The sequence below is a fragment of the Lagenorhynchus albirostris genome, chromosome 1, assembly GCF_949774975.1.
Source record: "Lagenorhynchus albirostris chromosome 1, mLagAlb1.1, whole genome shotgun sequence".
Classification (NCBI taxonomy): domain Eukaryota; kingdom Metazoa; phylum Chordata; class Mammalia; order Artiodactyla; family Delphinidae; genus Lagenorhynchus; species Lagenorhynchus albirostris.
In genome coordinates, this window is record NC_083095.1 from 40,659,048 (window position 1) to 40,675,355 (window position 16,308).

Sequence of the window (16,308 nt, forward strand, 5' to 3'; positions counted from 1 at the left end):
GCTGCGCGCGGGCTTTCTCCAATTGTGGTGAGCAGGGGCTACTCTTCGTTCCGGTGCACGGGCTTCTCATTGCAGTGGCTTCTCTTGTTGGGGAGCATGGGCTCTAAGCAAAGGGGCTTCAGTAGTTGTGGCTCGCAGGCTCTAGAGCGCAGGCTCAGTAGCTGCGGCACAGGGACTTAGTTGCCGCGGCATGCGGGATCTTCCCAGACCAGGGATGGAACCCATGTCCCCCACATTGGCAGGCGGATTCTTAACCACTGCACCACCAGGGAAGTCCCTGTCCTATTACTTTTTAAAGGTTTTCCCCCCATATTTTCTACTCCAACTCCACAGATCGGTAGCAAGAAATAAGATCAAATAAAAGAACATGTTTTGGTAACATTATCTGAAACAGAAGATAGGTTAGTTATAGCCAGAAAATAAACATTGTAGAATTATTTATGAAGAAATTATACTTAACATTGGTAGATTTCAAGACTTTTATATTTTAAAGGAATGAATTGTTTGTAAGTAAATCAGTTACTGCTAGAAGCAGTTTGCTTCAGTTACCTGAAATTAGAATAGCAGGCTCATTAAATATATATAAATCAGTGATGCAGAGGCACTGCACCATATTGATGGAGCCCTCATTAATTTTCAATGATACAGCCACTATCATATTTGTGTTCTAAAAAAAATCGAGTGAGGTTTACAATCATTTTTCTTCATCTCAGAAATCTGGCTTTTACATATTCTAACTTAGTAAATGAGAAGAAACCTAATACTCCAAAACATTTCTAATGAAGTCCATTAAATTTTACATTTTCTTGCCTTTTTGTAGGGAATAAATACATTTATTTATACATGTGTATAATATATATATTTATACAATGTCAAGTGAAATATGTAAAGTAAAAATACTATAAAATAAATTATCCTTATGAGGTGGTTGATACAGTCTTTCTAGACACTTGCATATAACACAAAACAAAGTCTAAATTTTGGATTTTTCAGAAATATTGTGAGATGCTCTGTTCTCCAAAAAAAACTAAATGAGAACAGAAAAAAAAGGAAATAAAATTTGCTTCTGATTAAAAAAAAGTTATCCTCCAAATCATTTCCTGGCATAAGTAATACATTTAGGTTTCCTAATTTGCATATTATATCTCAAAAACCAAATACAATGACATTGTTTATATATTATCAAAGAAAAAGATAAATTAAAATTTAAAACTGGCAGAAAAATCATTATTGAATGTTTAAAGTATTTTTTAATCTCAAGCTAGCATCCTGGAAACTAAAATACAAAGAGAAAATTGTTCCAAACATATCAAATTGATTTTTGATAATACTGTAGTATTTTCATTTTTCACATAAAATGGGTTTGAGTTACAATCTGTTTGCATTACATTAATAAGAACAGTACTTGGCAAATATGATCAAAATTTAATTGAACAATTATAACTGGAATTTACACAGAAAAAAGAAAATGGAGCTGGCCAGGTGAGCAATGCAACCATATAACCTTTCTTAGGCTTTAGCTTCCCCATCTGTTAAAAAAGGGAGGACAGGTGGAGAATAGAACTAAAAAGATGACTGCAAAGCTCCTTCCAAATTTACATTAATCGAGTCTGCCAACTTCCTATCAATCCTTTTGATGAAACAAATAGCACTTTGTAGCATGTACTTTTGTAAGGGCTTCCATCCCCAGCCTGAAAGCTAAAACAGACATGACTTTCACTTTCCTAAAGGAGCTAATATTTAGATATTTCCTCTTCAGTGACTGTTCCACAAAAACATTTATGCATTTGGAGCCACCTTAACACTTTGATCCCTTGATGCTAATATTGCAAAATTTCCCAAGTTTAGGATATTCTCACCAAAATTGTTTGCTTCCCCAAAGGCCCTTTTCCTACATCAGCAGAATGGTTACAATAAGGGTTCAGGATTTCAGGTGTCTGTTACTTCAGTAGCATTTTTTTAAAAAATAGTTTAACATGGTAGTTCTCTTATTAGTTTTTTAAGGAAACTGCATACTGTTATCCATAGTGGCTGTATCAATTTACATTCCTATCAACAATGAAAGAGGGTTCCCTTTTCTCCACACTGTCTGCAGCATTTACTGTTTGTAGATTTTGTGATGATGGCCATTCTGACTGGTGTGAGGTGATATCTCATTGTAGTTTTGATTTGCATTTCTCTAATTATTAGCGATGTTGAGCATCTTTTCATATGTTTGTTGGCCATCTGTATGTCCTCTTTGGAGAAATGTCTATTTAGGTCTTCTGCCCATTTTTGGATTGGGTTGTTTTTTTGATACTGAGCTGCATGAGCAGTTTGTATATTTTGGAGATTAATCCTTTGTCGGTTGTTTCATTTGCAAATATTTTCTCCCATTCTGAGGATTGTCTTTTAGTCTTGTTTATGGTTTCCTTTGCTGTGCAAAAGCTTTTAAGTTTCATTAAGTCCCATTTGTTTATTTTTGTTTTATTTCCATTATTCTAGGAGGTGGGTCAAAAAAGATTGTGCTGTGATTTATGTCAAAGAGTGTTCTTCCTATGTTTTCCTCTAAGAATTTTATAGTGTCCAGTCTTACATTTAGGTCTTTAATCGATTTTGAGTTTATTTTTGTGTATGGTGTTAGGCAGTGTTCTAATTTCATTCATTTACATATAGCTGTCCAGTTTTCCCAGCACCACTTATTGAAGAGGCTGTCTTTGCTCCATTGTATATTGTGGCCTCCTTTGTCATAGATTAGGTGACCATAGGTGCATGGGTTTATCTCTGAGCTTTCTATCCTGTTCCATTGATCTATATTTCTGTTTTTGTGCCAGTACCATACTGTCTTGATTACCATAGCTTTGTAGTATAGTCTGAAGTCAGGGAGCCTGGTCCCTCTGGCTCCATTTTTCTTTCTCAAGATTTCTATGTCTATTTGGGGTCTTTTGTGTTTCCATACAAATTGTAAAATTTTTTGTTCTAGTTCTGTGAAAACTACCACATGACCCAGCAATCCCACTACTGGGCAGATATACCCAGAGAAAACCATAATTCAAAGACACATGCACCCCAATGTTCATTGCAGCACTATTTACAATAGCCAGGACATGGAAACAACCTAAATGTCCATCAAAAGAGGAATGGATAAAGAAGATATGGTACATATATACAATGGAATATTACTCAGCCATAAAAAGGAATGAAATTGGGTCATTTGTAGAGATGTGGATGGACCCAGAGAATGTCATATAGAGTGAAGTCAGAAAAACAAATATTGTACATTAATGCATACGTGTGGAATCTGAAAAAACTGGTATAGATGATCTTATTTACAAGGCAGAAATAGAGACACAGACGTAGAGAACAAACATATGGATACCAAGGGGGAAGGGAAGCAGATGGGATGAATTGGGAGATTGGGATTGACATATATACACTATTGATACTATATACAAAATAGATAACTATTGAGAACCTACTGTATAGCACAGGGAACTCTGCTCAATGCTCTATGGAGACCTAAATGGGAAGGAAATCCAAAAAAGAGGGGATATATGTGTATATATATATATAGCTAATTCACTTTGCTGTACAGTAGAAACTAATACAACACTGTAAAGCAACCATACTCCAATAAAAAAAATTTTTTTAAATAGTTTAACAAATAGCATAAAATCCACTTTCACATCTTAATTACAAAGAATATTTTTATAACTCTAAACTTCCCTTTTCCTCCTTATAAAGAACCAAGAAAAACTAATTTCCATTTAATGACTCAAAAGAAGATCTAAAATACTATAAAATTACTGGGGGCAGTAACCATGTCTCCCACACTCACTGTTGTATACTCAGCACAGTGTTCTCCAAAATTGCTTGAGCGTAAGACTCTCTTAGATAGCCAGTATAAAATACAAGTTCCCTCCACCTGGTAAGGCCCAGAAATTTGTATTTTAAATAGGCACCCAAGGTGATTCTTAGGATGAGGCAAGTTTAGGAATCAGTGGCCTGGAAAATGCATTGAGTATATGAGAAAGAATGCAAACTTATATTTATTAGTAAACCAACAACTAATAAACTACAGTTGAGTCTTACTTTTTAATCTTTGAAAATAAGCTTAATACATATGAAACGTGAAGAAAACCGTTAAGATATCTAGGTTAAATTTTCATTCAATTATTCTCATTCTATTTACTATCTCAGGGACTAACAGCTAAGTAAACAAGAAGTAAATTGCCAAAAATATTCCTGAAACTTAACCTAAAAATTGTTATTTTTCTGCATTTAGAATACTGAAAGCAACTCTTTACAGTTGACTACAAAGTAAATACTCTTAAATTTACCTAAATTTTTAAACTTTCTTGAACTGTGCCTCATCTAATCCTCACAGCAATGCTGTGAGGTACATGCTACTGGTAAACCTACTATACAGATGAGAAAACAAAGGCTTAAATAAAATAGTTTTCCCCAAATCACACAGCTAAGAATAAGTGGAAAACCTAGGATTCAAACTGAGGCAAACTATCATTACACATACGTTAGACATAATATTTTATGCCCACAGCAGAAAAAAAGGCAATGAGGAAATATATTAATTCTGTCTCTGTTTATACTTTTACCCCTACAGAAACTAAGTGCCAATGTTTCAAGTTCTTGCAAAATAAAATAATTTGTGTTTTAACAATTAAGTTTGAACATCGAATAAACAGCTTCATATTTATTACCTGCTTAAATCTTATAATACAAATTTGACAATATAACTTCAAAGGAGAGGTGGATATAGATACAAGGGAAAGAGCTCTCAAAGGGCGTCCATCCATGAGGGACCCCTTTTGGTCCACTGGTAAAGAATCTGCCTTCCAATGCAGGGGACACGGGTTCGATCCCTGGTCAGGGAGCTAAGATCCCACATGCCGCAGGGCAACTAAGCCCGCACATCATGACTACAGAGCCCACACGCTCTGGAGCCCTGTGCACCACAACTACAGAGCCCACGCACTCTGGAGCCCACGCGCCAAAACTAGAGAGAGAAAACCTACATGCCACAACTAGAGAGAAGCCCACGCACCGCAACAAAAAGATCCCACTTGCCGCAACGAAGATCCTGCGTGCCACAACAAAGAGCCGATGCAGCCAAAAAAAAATGAAAAAGGGTGTCCATCCATGAAACGAAAATGCACCTGCAGGCAAAACCTAACAAAAGGTTTCTTCCAAGACAGAAAATATATGTGTATACGCATGTGTGTGTATATATATACATATATACATATATGTAGTAAACTAGTCAGCAGATAAAATGAATCTTAAAAAAAGATTCCCAGTATAAAAAAAAAAGAATTAGAGAAGAAGAGCCATATGGGGTTAGGGCTATATTTTCACATACAAAGAGAAACATTACAGATAATATTAATTACTAAATATTTAGTAACCATGGTTTTAAAGAACTAAGACAGTAAGTTACACTCAATAAGAGAAGGAACTGAAATGCAAACACTGCATCTTCAAGACTCAAATGCACTAATAGTCATTTTTAGTCAAACCAAAAAAATACATATTATAGCCATAAAATAACCAATCCATAGTGATATATTCATATTCTGTAAATAAACTGACCAGCACTCTCTCCCATAATGGAAAAGGAAAATCACCACTAATAAAAATAACTAAAATTTTTAATATTTTAAGAAGCAGTTTTACTAATGGTATAAGGTCAAAAAAAAAAAGACTAAAGCTAATGACTACAATGATTTTCTAATTAACTGTTAACTAAATTACCCAAATTTTAAGAGACTGAAGGGGCTAAATATTATCTGTTCTAAGCAAATTAACAAATCAAAGTTAAACAGCTGGCCTAAAACTTGCCAGTCTGTGGCAGAACTAGAACATAGATTTTCTAACTTGTGAGTCAGTGTTCTGTCTATTACCCAATGGATTTGTATAATTAAAATACATGGGAGGGCTTCCCTGGTGGCGCCGTGGTTGGGAGTCCACCTGCCGATGCAGGGGACACCGGTTCGTGCCCCGGTCCGGGAAGATCCCACATGCCGCGGAGCAGCTGGGCCCGTGAGCCATGGCCGCTGAGCCTGCGCTCCGCAACGGGAGAGGCCACAACAGTGAGAGGCCCGCCTACCGCAAAAAAAAATAATAATAATAATACATGGGACATGAACTCTTATACATATAGTGAAAGCAAAAACCACCTCCTTCAGGAGAATTGTCTTGAGATACTCATTGTAACTACAATCCACAAATATGAGATATTAATTCTCCAGAGCTGTTCCACAGCATTATATTCTAATCAACTTCAAAACATCCCATTAAAGAAGACAAAGAAGGAGAGGGAGGGGAAGAGGGAGAGGGAGAGGGTAAAGAAAAGAATATTTAGGAGAGTTTTAGGGAAGAAGGTGAGGTAGTAAAAAAAAAAAAAATCAGAAACTACAAAAGGAAAGAAATATTAAAGGGGCATAGCAATTACCAATTTTGAGGTAAAGAAAATAAACATGTACACACAGAACTGGGGCTACAGGAAGTAAATGCCTCAACAATAGTAAGGCCAGCTTTTCCTAACAAACATGATGGAGTAACTGATGTCAGACTAGCATTCTCACCATGAGCTACCATAAAACAAACAAAATGCATGAGACAATCATTTACAGGTATTAGATAATGGGCAACACAGAGACTATAATCCCTTAGAAATGGTAAACTAACAAGGTGACCCCTACAGTTGCCTCTTCTTTCTACCTGGGAAAAATGTCCATGACCACGGCCCGGCAAGTAAGAATTTAAGAAGGGCACAGTGGTTCTGCTAAGCTGTACAGACAGAGATCAGACTTCAGTGCTGTTGATATGGTTGAAATCTGCAACGCAGAGGGTCCAGAAGTCTGTAAGAACCACGCCCCGCCGTAAGTCCTTGGCCACAGAACAGACTGCACATATACAGGGCAAAACCAATCAAGGATTAAAAGATAATGGCTGGGAGAGGAAGACCGTATAGTTAAGGAGTGCTGGGTAAACTTTGGAGTTCCCACCCAGCCAAAGTAGAGAAACCACATTAACACCTTATTAACACCTCAAACATCCAACTGAGATATGAAAAAGGCCTCAACTAAGAGTGAGGACCACATCATATAATAAGACTTATTCTAGACTCACCCTAACAAAGCCTAATCAAGCCCCAACAAGTTTTGCAAGGAATTGAAAGTTTGGAGGTTGAGTTGCAGTAAAGTAAGGAAACACAATGGGCTCTCCTCAGATCCATCCTAGCAAAGATTAAAACCAAGCCTACCAAAAAAAAAAAAAAAAAAAAAAAACCAAGCCTACAAAGTTCAAGGTAATCAGCCAGTAACTGAAGTATCTACAAGAATTTTTAAAAACACCACTCTACACAGAAAGATAAAATTTGCAATTTCTAGTACCATCTACACAATCAGTATACAATTGAAAAAAGTACTAAATGTAAAAAAAAATAAAAGAAAGAAAAATGTGACCCATAGGGAAAAAAAAAAAAGAGTAGTCAATAGAAACCAACCCTGGGACTTCCCTGGTGGTCTAGTGGTTGAGACTCTTCACTCCCAATGCAGGGGGCCTAGGTTTGATCCCTGGTCAGGAAACTAGATGCCACATGCTGCAACTAAGAACCTGCATGCCGCAACTAAAGATCCTGTATGCCACAACTAAAGATCCCACGTGCCTCAACGAAGATCCTGCATGCCGCAACTAAGACCCAGCACAGCTGAATAAATAAATAAAAATTTAAAAAATAAGTGAAACCAACTCTGAGACAGCCAAGATGTTGGATCTAACAGACTGAAACTTTAAAATCAGCTATTTTAAATGTTTTTAAAGATTTAACACAAAATATGTCCAAAGAATTACATTCAAAGAAGTAAAGGAAAGGGCTTCCCTGGTGGCGCAGTGGTTGAGAGTCCGCCTGCAGGGCGGACGGTGGGTGCAGGATGCAGGGGACGCGGGTTCGTGCCCCGGTCCGGGAGGATCCCACATGCCGCGGAGCGGCTGTGCCCGTGGGCCATGGCCGCTGAGCCTGCGCGTCCAGAGCCTGTGCTCCGCGACGGGAGAGGCCACAGCAGTGAGAAGCCCACGTACCGCAAAAGGAAAAAAAAAAAAAAAAGAAGTAAAGGAAAATATGGTCTTAATTAGTGTGCAGATAGGAAATCTAGTAAGAGAAATGAAAACTATAGAAAAGAACAAGATGAAAACCCTAGAACAAAAGTACAATAACAAATGAAAAATCTACCACATGGGCTTAACAGAAGATTGGACATGGCAGATGGGAGTCAGTGAATTTGAATACAGACCAGTAAAAAATATCTAATCTGAAGAACAGACAGAAAAAAAAGATCAAAGAAAAATGAATAATACCCCAGCAACTTATAGAACAATACCAAAGAGTCTAACACACAAGTACTTGGCGTTCCAAAATAAGAAGAGAGTGAAAATAGTGCAGAAAGAATCACTGAAATTTTCCAAATAGGATGAAAAACACTGACTTAACAGTTCCAAGCTCAGCAAACCTCAACTAGGATGAATACAAAGAAAAGCACACCTAGACTTATAGTCAAACTTCTAGAAACCAAAGATAAAATCTTGAAAGCAGCCCCAAAAGATTTTTATGATAAAGGGGTCCAAGGATATAAGTAACAGCTAACTTCTCATCACAAACAATGGAGATCAGGAAATAATGGAATGGGGAGTTCCTTGGTGGCCTAGTGGTTAGGATTCTGCGCTTTCACTGCCATGGCCCAGGTTCAATCCCTGGTCAGAACTGAGATCCCGCAAGCTGTGCAGTGTGGCCAAAAAAGAAAAAAAGAAAACAATGGAATGATATATTTCAAGTGATGAAATGACAATCCATAATTTCATATTCAGCAGAAATATCCTTCAAACAGTACGGTGAAATAAAAACACTCACATAAACAAAATCTGGGAGAATTCTTAACCAACAGAACTGTACTACAAGAAATACTAAAGAATGCTCTTCAGGCAGAAAAAAAATCAATGCAACTATAAAATCAGATCCAAAAGAAGGAAGAAAGATACTAAAGATGGTAAATAAGTAGGTGAATACAAAAGACTACATGGGGCTTCCCTGGTGGCACAATGGTTAAGAACCCACCTACCAATGCAGGGGACACGGGTTCGATCCCTGGTCCAGGAAGATCCCACATGCCACAGAGCAACTAAGCCCGTGCACCACAACTACTGGGCCTGCGCTCTAGAGCCTGTGAGCGCAACTACTAAGCCCACGAGCCACAACTACTGAAGCCCATGAGCCTAGAGCCTGTGCTCTGCAGCAAGAGAAGCCACCGCAATGAGAAGCCCGTGTATCGCAACGAAGACCCAACACAGCCAAAAATTGAAAAATAATAATAATTTTTTAAAAAGACTACAGCACACTAGAATGGCTATAATCAAAAAGATAAATAATAACAAGTGTTGGCAAAAGATGTAGAGAAACTGGAACCCTTATCCACTGCTGGTGGAAATGTAAAATTCTGCAGTCACTTTGGAAAAGTCTTACAATTCCTCAAATGGATAAATATAGAGTCATCATATGATCCAACAGTTATACTCTTAAGTACACACCTGAAACAAAATCATTTGTCACACAAAACTTGTACATGAATGTTCATGGCAGTATTATTCATTATAGCCAAAAACTGGAAACAACCCAAATGTCCATCAACTAATGAACAGACAAATAAAAAGTGGTATATCCAAACAATGGGATAGTGTCCAATAACAAAAAGAAAGAAGCTCTGAAAAATGCTACAACATGGATGAAACTTGTACTAAGTAAAAGCCAGTCACAGAGGACCATATATTATATGATTCCATTTATATGAAATGTCCAGAATAGGCAATCTATATGGACAGAAAGTCAATTAGTGGTTACCTAGGGCTGGGAGACAGTAGGACTGGAGGACAGGGCTAAGTAGTAAGGGGTTTCTTTGTGGAGTAACAAAAACATTCTAGAATTAATTGTGGTGACAGATGCATGTCTCTGAGAATATACCAAAAGCCACTGATTCTACACTCAAAATGAGTGAATTTTATGGTATGTGAATTCTATCTCAATAAAGTTGTTTACTAAAAAGACTATTTTTTATTCTCTACATCTCCTTAAAGGCAACTGGCTGTTTAAAGCAAAAATAACAATATTAAATCATATATAGAAGTTAAAGATAAGACATCATCAGCATACAGGATGAGAGGGGTAAGTAAATGGTATTATATTATTCACACTTGTGAGGTATTGAAATGTAAGGAATTTGTGAGGAAGTGAAAAATGATAGGTGTCAGATATTGACTCTTAATAGACTTTGATAAAGATGCACATTGTTGGGCTTCCCTGGTGGCACAGTGGTTGAAAGTCCGCCTGCCGACGCAAGGGACACGGGTTCGTGCCCCGGTCCAGGAGGATCCCACATGCCGCTGAGCGGCTGGGCCCGTGAGCCATGGCCGCTGAGCCTGAGCGTCCAGAGCCTGTGCTCCACAACAGGAGAGGCCACAACAGTGAGAGGCCCGCGTACCGCAAAAAAAAAAAAAAAAAAAAAAAAAAAAAAAGGGCTTCCCTAGTGACGCAGTGGTTGAGAGTCCGCCTGCCGATGCAGGGGACACGGGTTCGTTCCCCGGTCCGGGAAGATCCCACATGCCGCAGAGCGGCTGGGCCCGTGAGCCATGGCCGCTGGGCCTGCGCGTCCAGAGCCTGTGCTCCGCGGCGGGAGAGGCCACAGCAGTGAGACGTCCGCGTACCGCAAAAAAAAAAAAAAGATGCATATTGTTATACTTAGAGAAGTCACTAAAAGAAAATTTAAAAAATAAAATAACAATAAAGAGCTAATAGGCCAATACTTTAAGTTATCCAATTAATCCAAAATAAGGCAAAAAAAGGACAAATGGAAAACAAATAGACTTAAACCCAATGATAGCAAAAATTACATTAAATATAAAGGGACTAACACACCAATTAAAAGGCAGCAATGTTGGACCATATAAAAGAGCAAAACCAACTATGTACTGTCTACAAGATATAAGACACACATTGGTTGAAAGCAAAAGGACAGAGAAAGGTATACTATCAAACAGGAAGCATTAAGAGAATGACGTAATATCAGACAAAAACTTCAGGACATATTACAAAAGACGAAAAGGAGCATTTCATAATGACAAAAGGATAAATTCATCAAGAAGTCATAGCAATTCTGAATATCTATGTACCTAATAAGAGAGTTTCAAAATACATGAAGCATGACAGAACTAAAAGGAGAAACTGACAAATCCACAATCCAGTTGGAGTAATTGATAAAATGAGTAGATAAGATAAATTAGTATGGATGCAGAAGATCTGAGTAACACTATCAACCAAGTTGACCTAACTGACATACACTATACCCAACAGCTACAGAATACACATTTTTTTCAAATTTACACTGATTGCTCACCAAGACAGACCATATGCTGGACCATAAATAAGTTTTCAGAAAATTTTAAAAGACTGAAATTTAGCGAAGTGCATTCTCTTACTTCAACAATATTAAATTAGAAATTAACAACAATATATCTGTAAAGTCCCCTTTTTCTAATTCTTCTACCCAGAATGAGTGCCTTTTTCTAATTTTTCTGTCCATTGTTTCCTAGTTCACAAAAAGGTACTGTATAAGCCCAGCATATTAGTTAAACAAATGAATTAATACCACTTATGAATTATTCTTTCCAACAATAAATAAATTGAACTTTAATCTGACAAACTTCTAAAATTACTAGTAATTTATAGAAAATACAAAGGAACATATTAATACCACAGAGATGCAATCAGAAAAATTCAGACTGGTAACTCTTTAGAACAAACTACTCAGAAACATCAGTAAATGAGAGAGAGAGACAGACAGAGGGACAGAGAAAAGAAGATAAAAAAGAGAGAAAGACAAACCTTAAGTACTGCAAAATATTGATTTTTACATATATCAAGATGTGTTTTGTTTATTCTACTTTGTGTCTTATGTGTGTTTAAAATGAAAAAAGGAGATTTAATAAAATCAAATATAGGTAAAGTTTCCAGAGACAAGTGTTGCCAAGGATGGTTGGGATAAAACTTAAATTATTAAAGACTTTAGTTTTAAATTTGTGTCAATCTGAAAAATATTATCCAACTATGTTGGGTAATAGAAAAAGAAAAAATAAAGTTTCTGTATTCCAAAGAAAAAATAAAGTTTTCCCAGCTTCCTTAAAAAAAAAAAAAAAAAAAGACTTCAGTTAAATGAAAATTAGATTTAATTGGCTCCATCTAATTCAATATGCCTTCAGAATTCTATGAAAGGCCCATTTCTTAAAATAGGTGGCCCTGATAAACAAAGAAAAAATATTATCCTTTTCTGTAATTAAGTCAAAGTTCATCATTGAATTGGCAAAAAAAAGCAAAAATAGAATCCAATCTTCTTTGGATGTTCATGCAATCAATTCATTTGGGTGTTTGCTGGATAGATTTGATACATAAGAGAACACACTTCCTCAATAGCTAGCAGTTAAGGGAGAAAAGTATTTTCATAATGTTTCACCTCTTTTCTCCTTTCTGCCTCTGTATTTTCTCTCATAAATAGTATTCCTAAATAATCTTTCCATAATCCTACACTTCTTATCTTTCATGAAGCACTATTCCTACTCACTTTATCACTTGCTTCCTAAAATGCCTTTACTACTTGAGGACACACAAAATAAAGTGAGTAAAATCATGTGGCCCTGTAATCCTTGTCTCATGGTATTCACACTCTTGTGTATAAACACCCTCCCACCTTGTAACAGGATTGTTCAGTGCTAACAAATAAAATACAGCAGAAGCAATGATAACGTGACTTTTCTGATTAGATGATGAGAGGCTCTGCAGCTTCTGGTTCTCTCTCATCACTAATTCTGGGAAAAGCCACGTCATGAGCAGTCCTATGGAGGGTCCACAGGGAGGAACTGAAGCTACCAAGAACCACATGAGTGACCTTGGAAACAGATGCTCCAGTCCCAGGCAACAGCTTGAGCAAACCTCATGAAAGACACTGAGCCAGAATCACTCAGCTGAACCACTCTCATACTCCTGACCCTCAGAAACTATGTAAGATAATAAATATTTATTGTTTTAAGGTACTAAGTTTTGGGGTAATTCATTACACAGCAATAGGTAACTAATGCAAATAGCAATGCTAAACAACAATACCTGCTCCTTTCAGACTAACAACTGTATTATAAAAATGCCCAAGTTCAATGCCATGAAATACATTCTGTACAAATTCAACATACTATCAAATCAAAAGTATTTCACATCAAAATCCATAATGTTTTATTACCTATCAGAAGAGCAAGATTTAAAAAATAATAATGCCCAATATCAGCAAAGATGTTTGGCAACAAAAATTACCATAAATAGTTGTTGGGAGCACAATCAATACAATCTTTTTTGATAACAACTGAGCAATGTTCATCAAAATTTACAAGTCACATACAATTCTACTACTAGGCATTTACATTTACCCCCGTTTGCCTGTTTATCTTACAATATACTTGCATAAGTGCTCAGAGAGAGAGAGAGAGAGAGAGAAGCTCCAGTGAAAAACTGGAAATCTAAAGATTCATCAAAAAACTTTTGGTTAAATCAGTTATAGTATAACTGAACAGTGGACTATCAACCAACTGTTAAAGAGGAAGACATGTACATACCAATTTAGAAAAGATACCCAAGATATACATTATGAAAAAAGTAAGGATATATATAATCCCACTTCCATGAGAGAACATGATAACGAGTTCATATTAAGAAAATCATCACAAAAGGGTCATTATAATTAAAATTATATTTTCACATTTTATAGTCTCTTAAATTTATTTAAAGATAACCATTGTTGTGCAAGTCTTTCATAGCAGGCCAGACAGATCCTGTTTAAATTTTATTTCTGCTTAACATCCATACCATGCACAAATAATATGATAGCCAATGTATACTGAACAAATACTATGTGAAAGAAACTCTGTTAAGCACCTCCAAATATGATGTTTACATATATTGTTTAATCCTCAAACACTGTAATATATATGGTGCTATTATCTCTATTGTACAGGTAAGAAAAATGAGGCAAAAGGAGTTAGGAATTTGCCCAAAGCCACAGAGCCTGTAAGAGTACAAAGAATTCAAAATCAGAAGTTTGTTCTCTTAGCCAATAACATATAATCTTTTATTCAGTTTGTTCATATTTCAAGTCAAAAAAGGGCTGTAAAACGTGGTCTTTATCTAACAGGTTAGCAAATAAACCAAAATCAATGCAATACGAGAATGACTTAGACAATTCTTAACTCTTATGAAAAAACAGAAAAGACTATGGATATGACAAAAGCAATTTCTAATTAAAAATAAATATTTTATAATTGTCTAATAAAAACGCAATTTATTTTACTAAAATCACATAATCTTCCCTGACTGGCTAATTACTACTAGGTAGAAATTTCTTCCAGTAAATTACATTTAGTTAGCATCCTTCCAAAAAAGCAAATTCCCTTTCCTTGAGCACCAACTGTAACAAATCTGATACAGGAAAATGAAGAGAAGCTGAGCAAAATCTCTCTAAAAACCTAATAGTCTTTACACAGCGTTTGTCTCGTTTCCCTTTTTCAATCTACTTTATTATTTTCACCATATTTCTAAATCTTAACCCATTCAATCACAGCTCTACTGTATTTCCTTTGCTGGATGAAGCAAAGGGAAATAAAGATTAATTAGAAAAAGGGACCAATCCAGTAAGTTACTAAATCCCATTATAATCATTATAACTACAATTAACCATGCAATTTATGCTTACCCAAAGGTCTTGTCCACCACATTGTAGATTATCCATCATTTTTTATCTCTAAGAAACCTCAAAGAAACTACAGGAATATATGTTCACCTTACATCCCAAAGTGCTTTATATAAACCACCTCTACTGAACCACATTTGACCGTAAAAACGTGGCAAGAAACACTCTGACCAGTTCCTGCACTTACTCTTCAAAATATTCAACCTCCCTTCTTCCCCTATCCCCCCAAAATTGGCGTTCTAGAGTCAGACAGCCTGTGTTCCAATTCTAGCAGGGCCCACTAAATAAGAGACGTGGAGCAGTCTCTGTTTCCTTCCCTGTAAAATGGAAATGATACTAGTACCTACTTCGTGGGACTGTTGTGAGAATGAAATAAGATAACTCATGGTAAAGAGCTTAGAACAGTGCCTGGCATGTAATGTGCACTCAATAAATGCCAGCCATTACTGTTATCTCCAAAATTAACTGCCTAAAATCTAAATTTTCTCTTTTAGAGATGAGAATCTAACCAAACTCCATCAGGACAGTGGGCATATTGTCGGGGTTTCAAATTAACTAACGCAATAAATAGCAGCAGTATATAAACACAGTAATTTTATTTTCATAGCACTTTCGCTCTTTTTAATAAAAACATTTTGCGTGAACTTAAACACTCCTAACCCCACGCTTTTAACCAGCGAAATGTCTGGAACCCTGTTGACAACACAGCCTGGAAATACAGTCGAGGTTTTCATCACCTAAGAAGGGTGAAACCTAACAAACTGCTGGTTACCACATCAGGGAACCTGCAGTCCAAACCAGGCCTGAGCGGCTCAGGGCTAGCGGCTAGTCTGTTTACAGAAACAACGTTCCCTTTTCCCATTTTCCTCCCCAGAGTCGAAACTAACGACGCCCTTTTCTCCCCTGAGCCGAGGTCAAGCATCTCCCGGCTCTTTCGAGAGCTCCCACCCTGTGCGTCTTCCCCCCATAATTCCCACTCTCCCCCGACTCACAGAGTGTGTCCGCACACATTCACCATCAGCTTCAACGAAGGGTTCCGGTATTTGGTGGTCTTACACCGGGGACAGCCCTGATCGTCCATGGCGCCTTCTTTCCTGTGGACTCTCCTGGATGCCTGCTTCAGTCGCAGCCACAGCCACCTCCAAGCCCCCTCAGACCCGAGGCCAAGCGGATTCCTACCAACAGGCACTTGGCTGGGACGGTCCTTTGCAAATGAGCACCGGCCGGGGGGCGAGGCATGTCAGCACAAAGGTTCCGGCAGCAAGTTTTCCGGTCCTGCAGCTAGGGCTCGGTGTCAGCTTCCGCAGGCCAGCGCAAAGGCTTAGATTTCGGGGAGGGCTCTTAAAAAGGCAAATTGTACATAAAGCCTCATCTTTATGCACCTAGCTGTATTTTTCAAGGAACTGTGTCACAATTAGGAACAGAGATTCCATCTTGTTTTGTCTGGAGACATTCCCATTGTATCAAAGATTTATGC

At 37.3% G+C, this 16,308-nt stretch overlaps 1 protein-coding gene across 7 annotated transcripts in view; it reads right to left on the minus strand.

The window, feature by feature from the left end:
- MNAT1 (MNAT1 component of CDK activating kinase) overlaps positions 1-16,068 on the minus strand; it is a 223,808-nt gene extending 207,740 nt beyond the window's left edge. For 3 of the 7 annotated variants that reach the window (XM_060141867.1, XM_060141845.1, XM_060141861.1), the window contains exon 1: positions 15,824-16,066. In XM_060141867.1, the coding sequence (XP_059997850.1) occupies positions 15,824-15,912 (89 nt within the window). In that variant the 5' untranslated portion in view covers positions 15,913-16,066. Of the gene's footprint in view, positions 1-15,823 lie in introns of all 7 variants that reach the window. The other 4 variants (XR_009539149.1, XM_060141870.1, XM_060141850.1 and 1 more) reach the window with 4 other exon arrangements.
- Between the last annotated feature and the right edge of the window lie 240 nt (positions 16,069-16,308).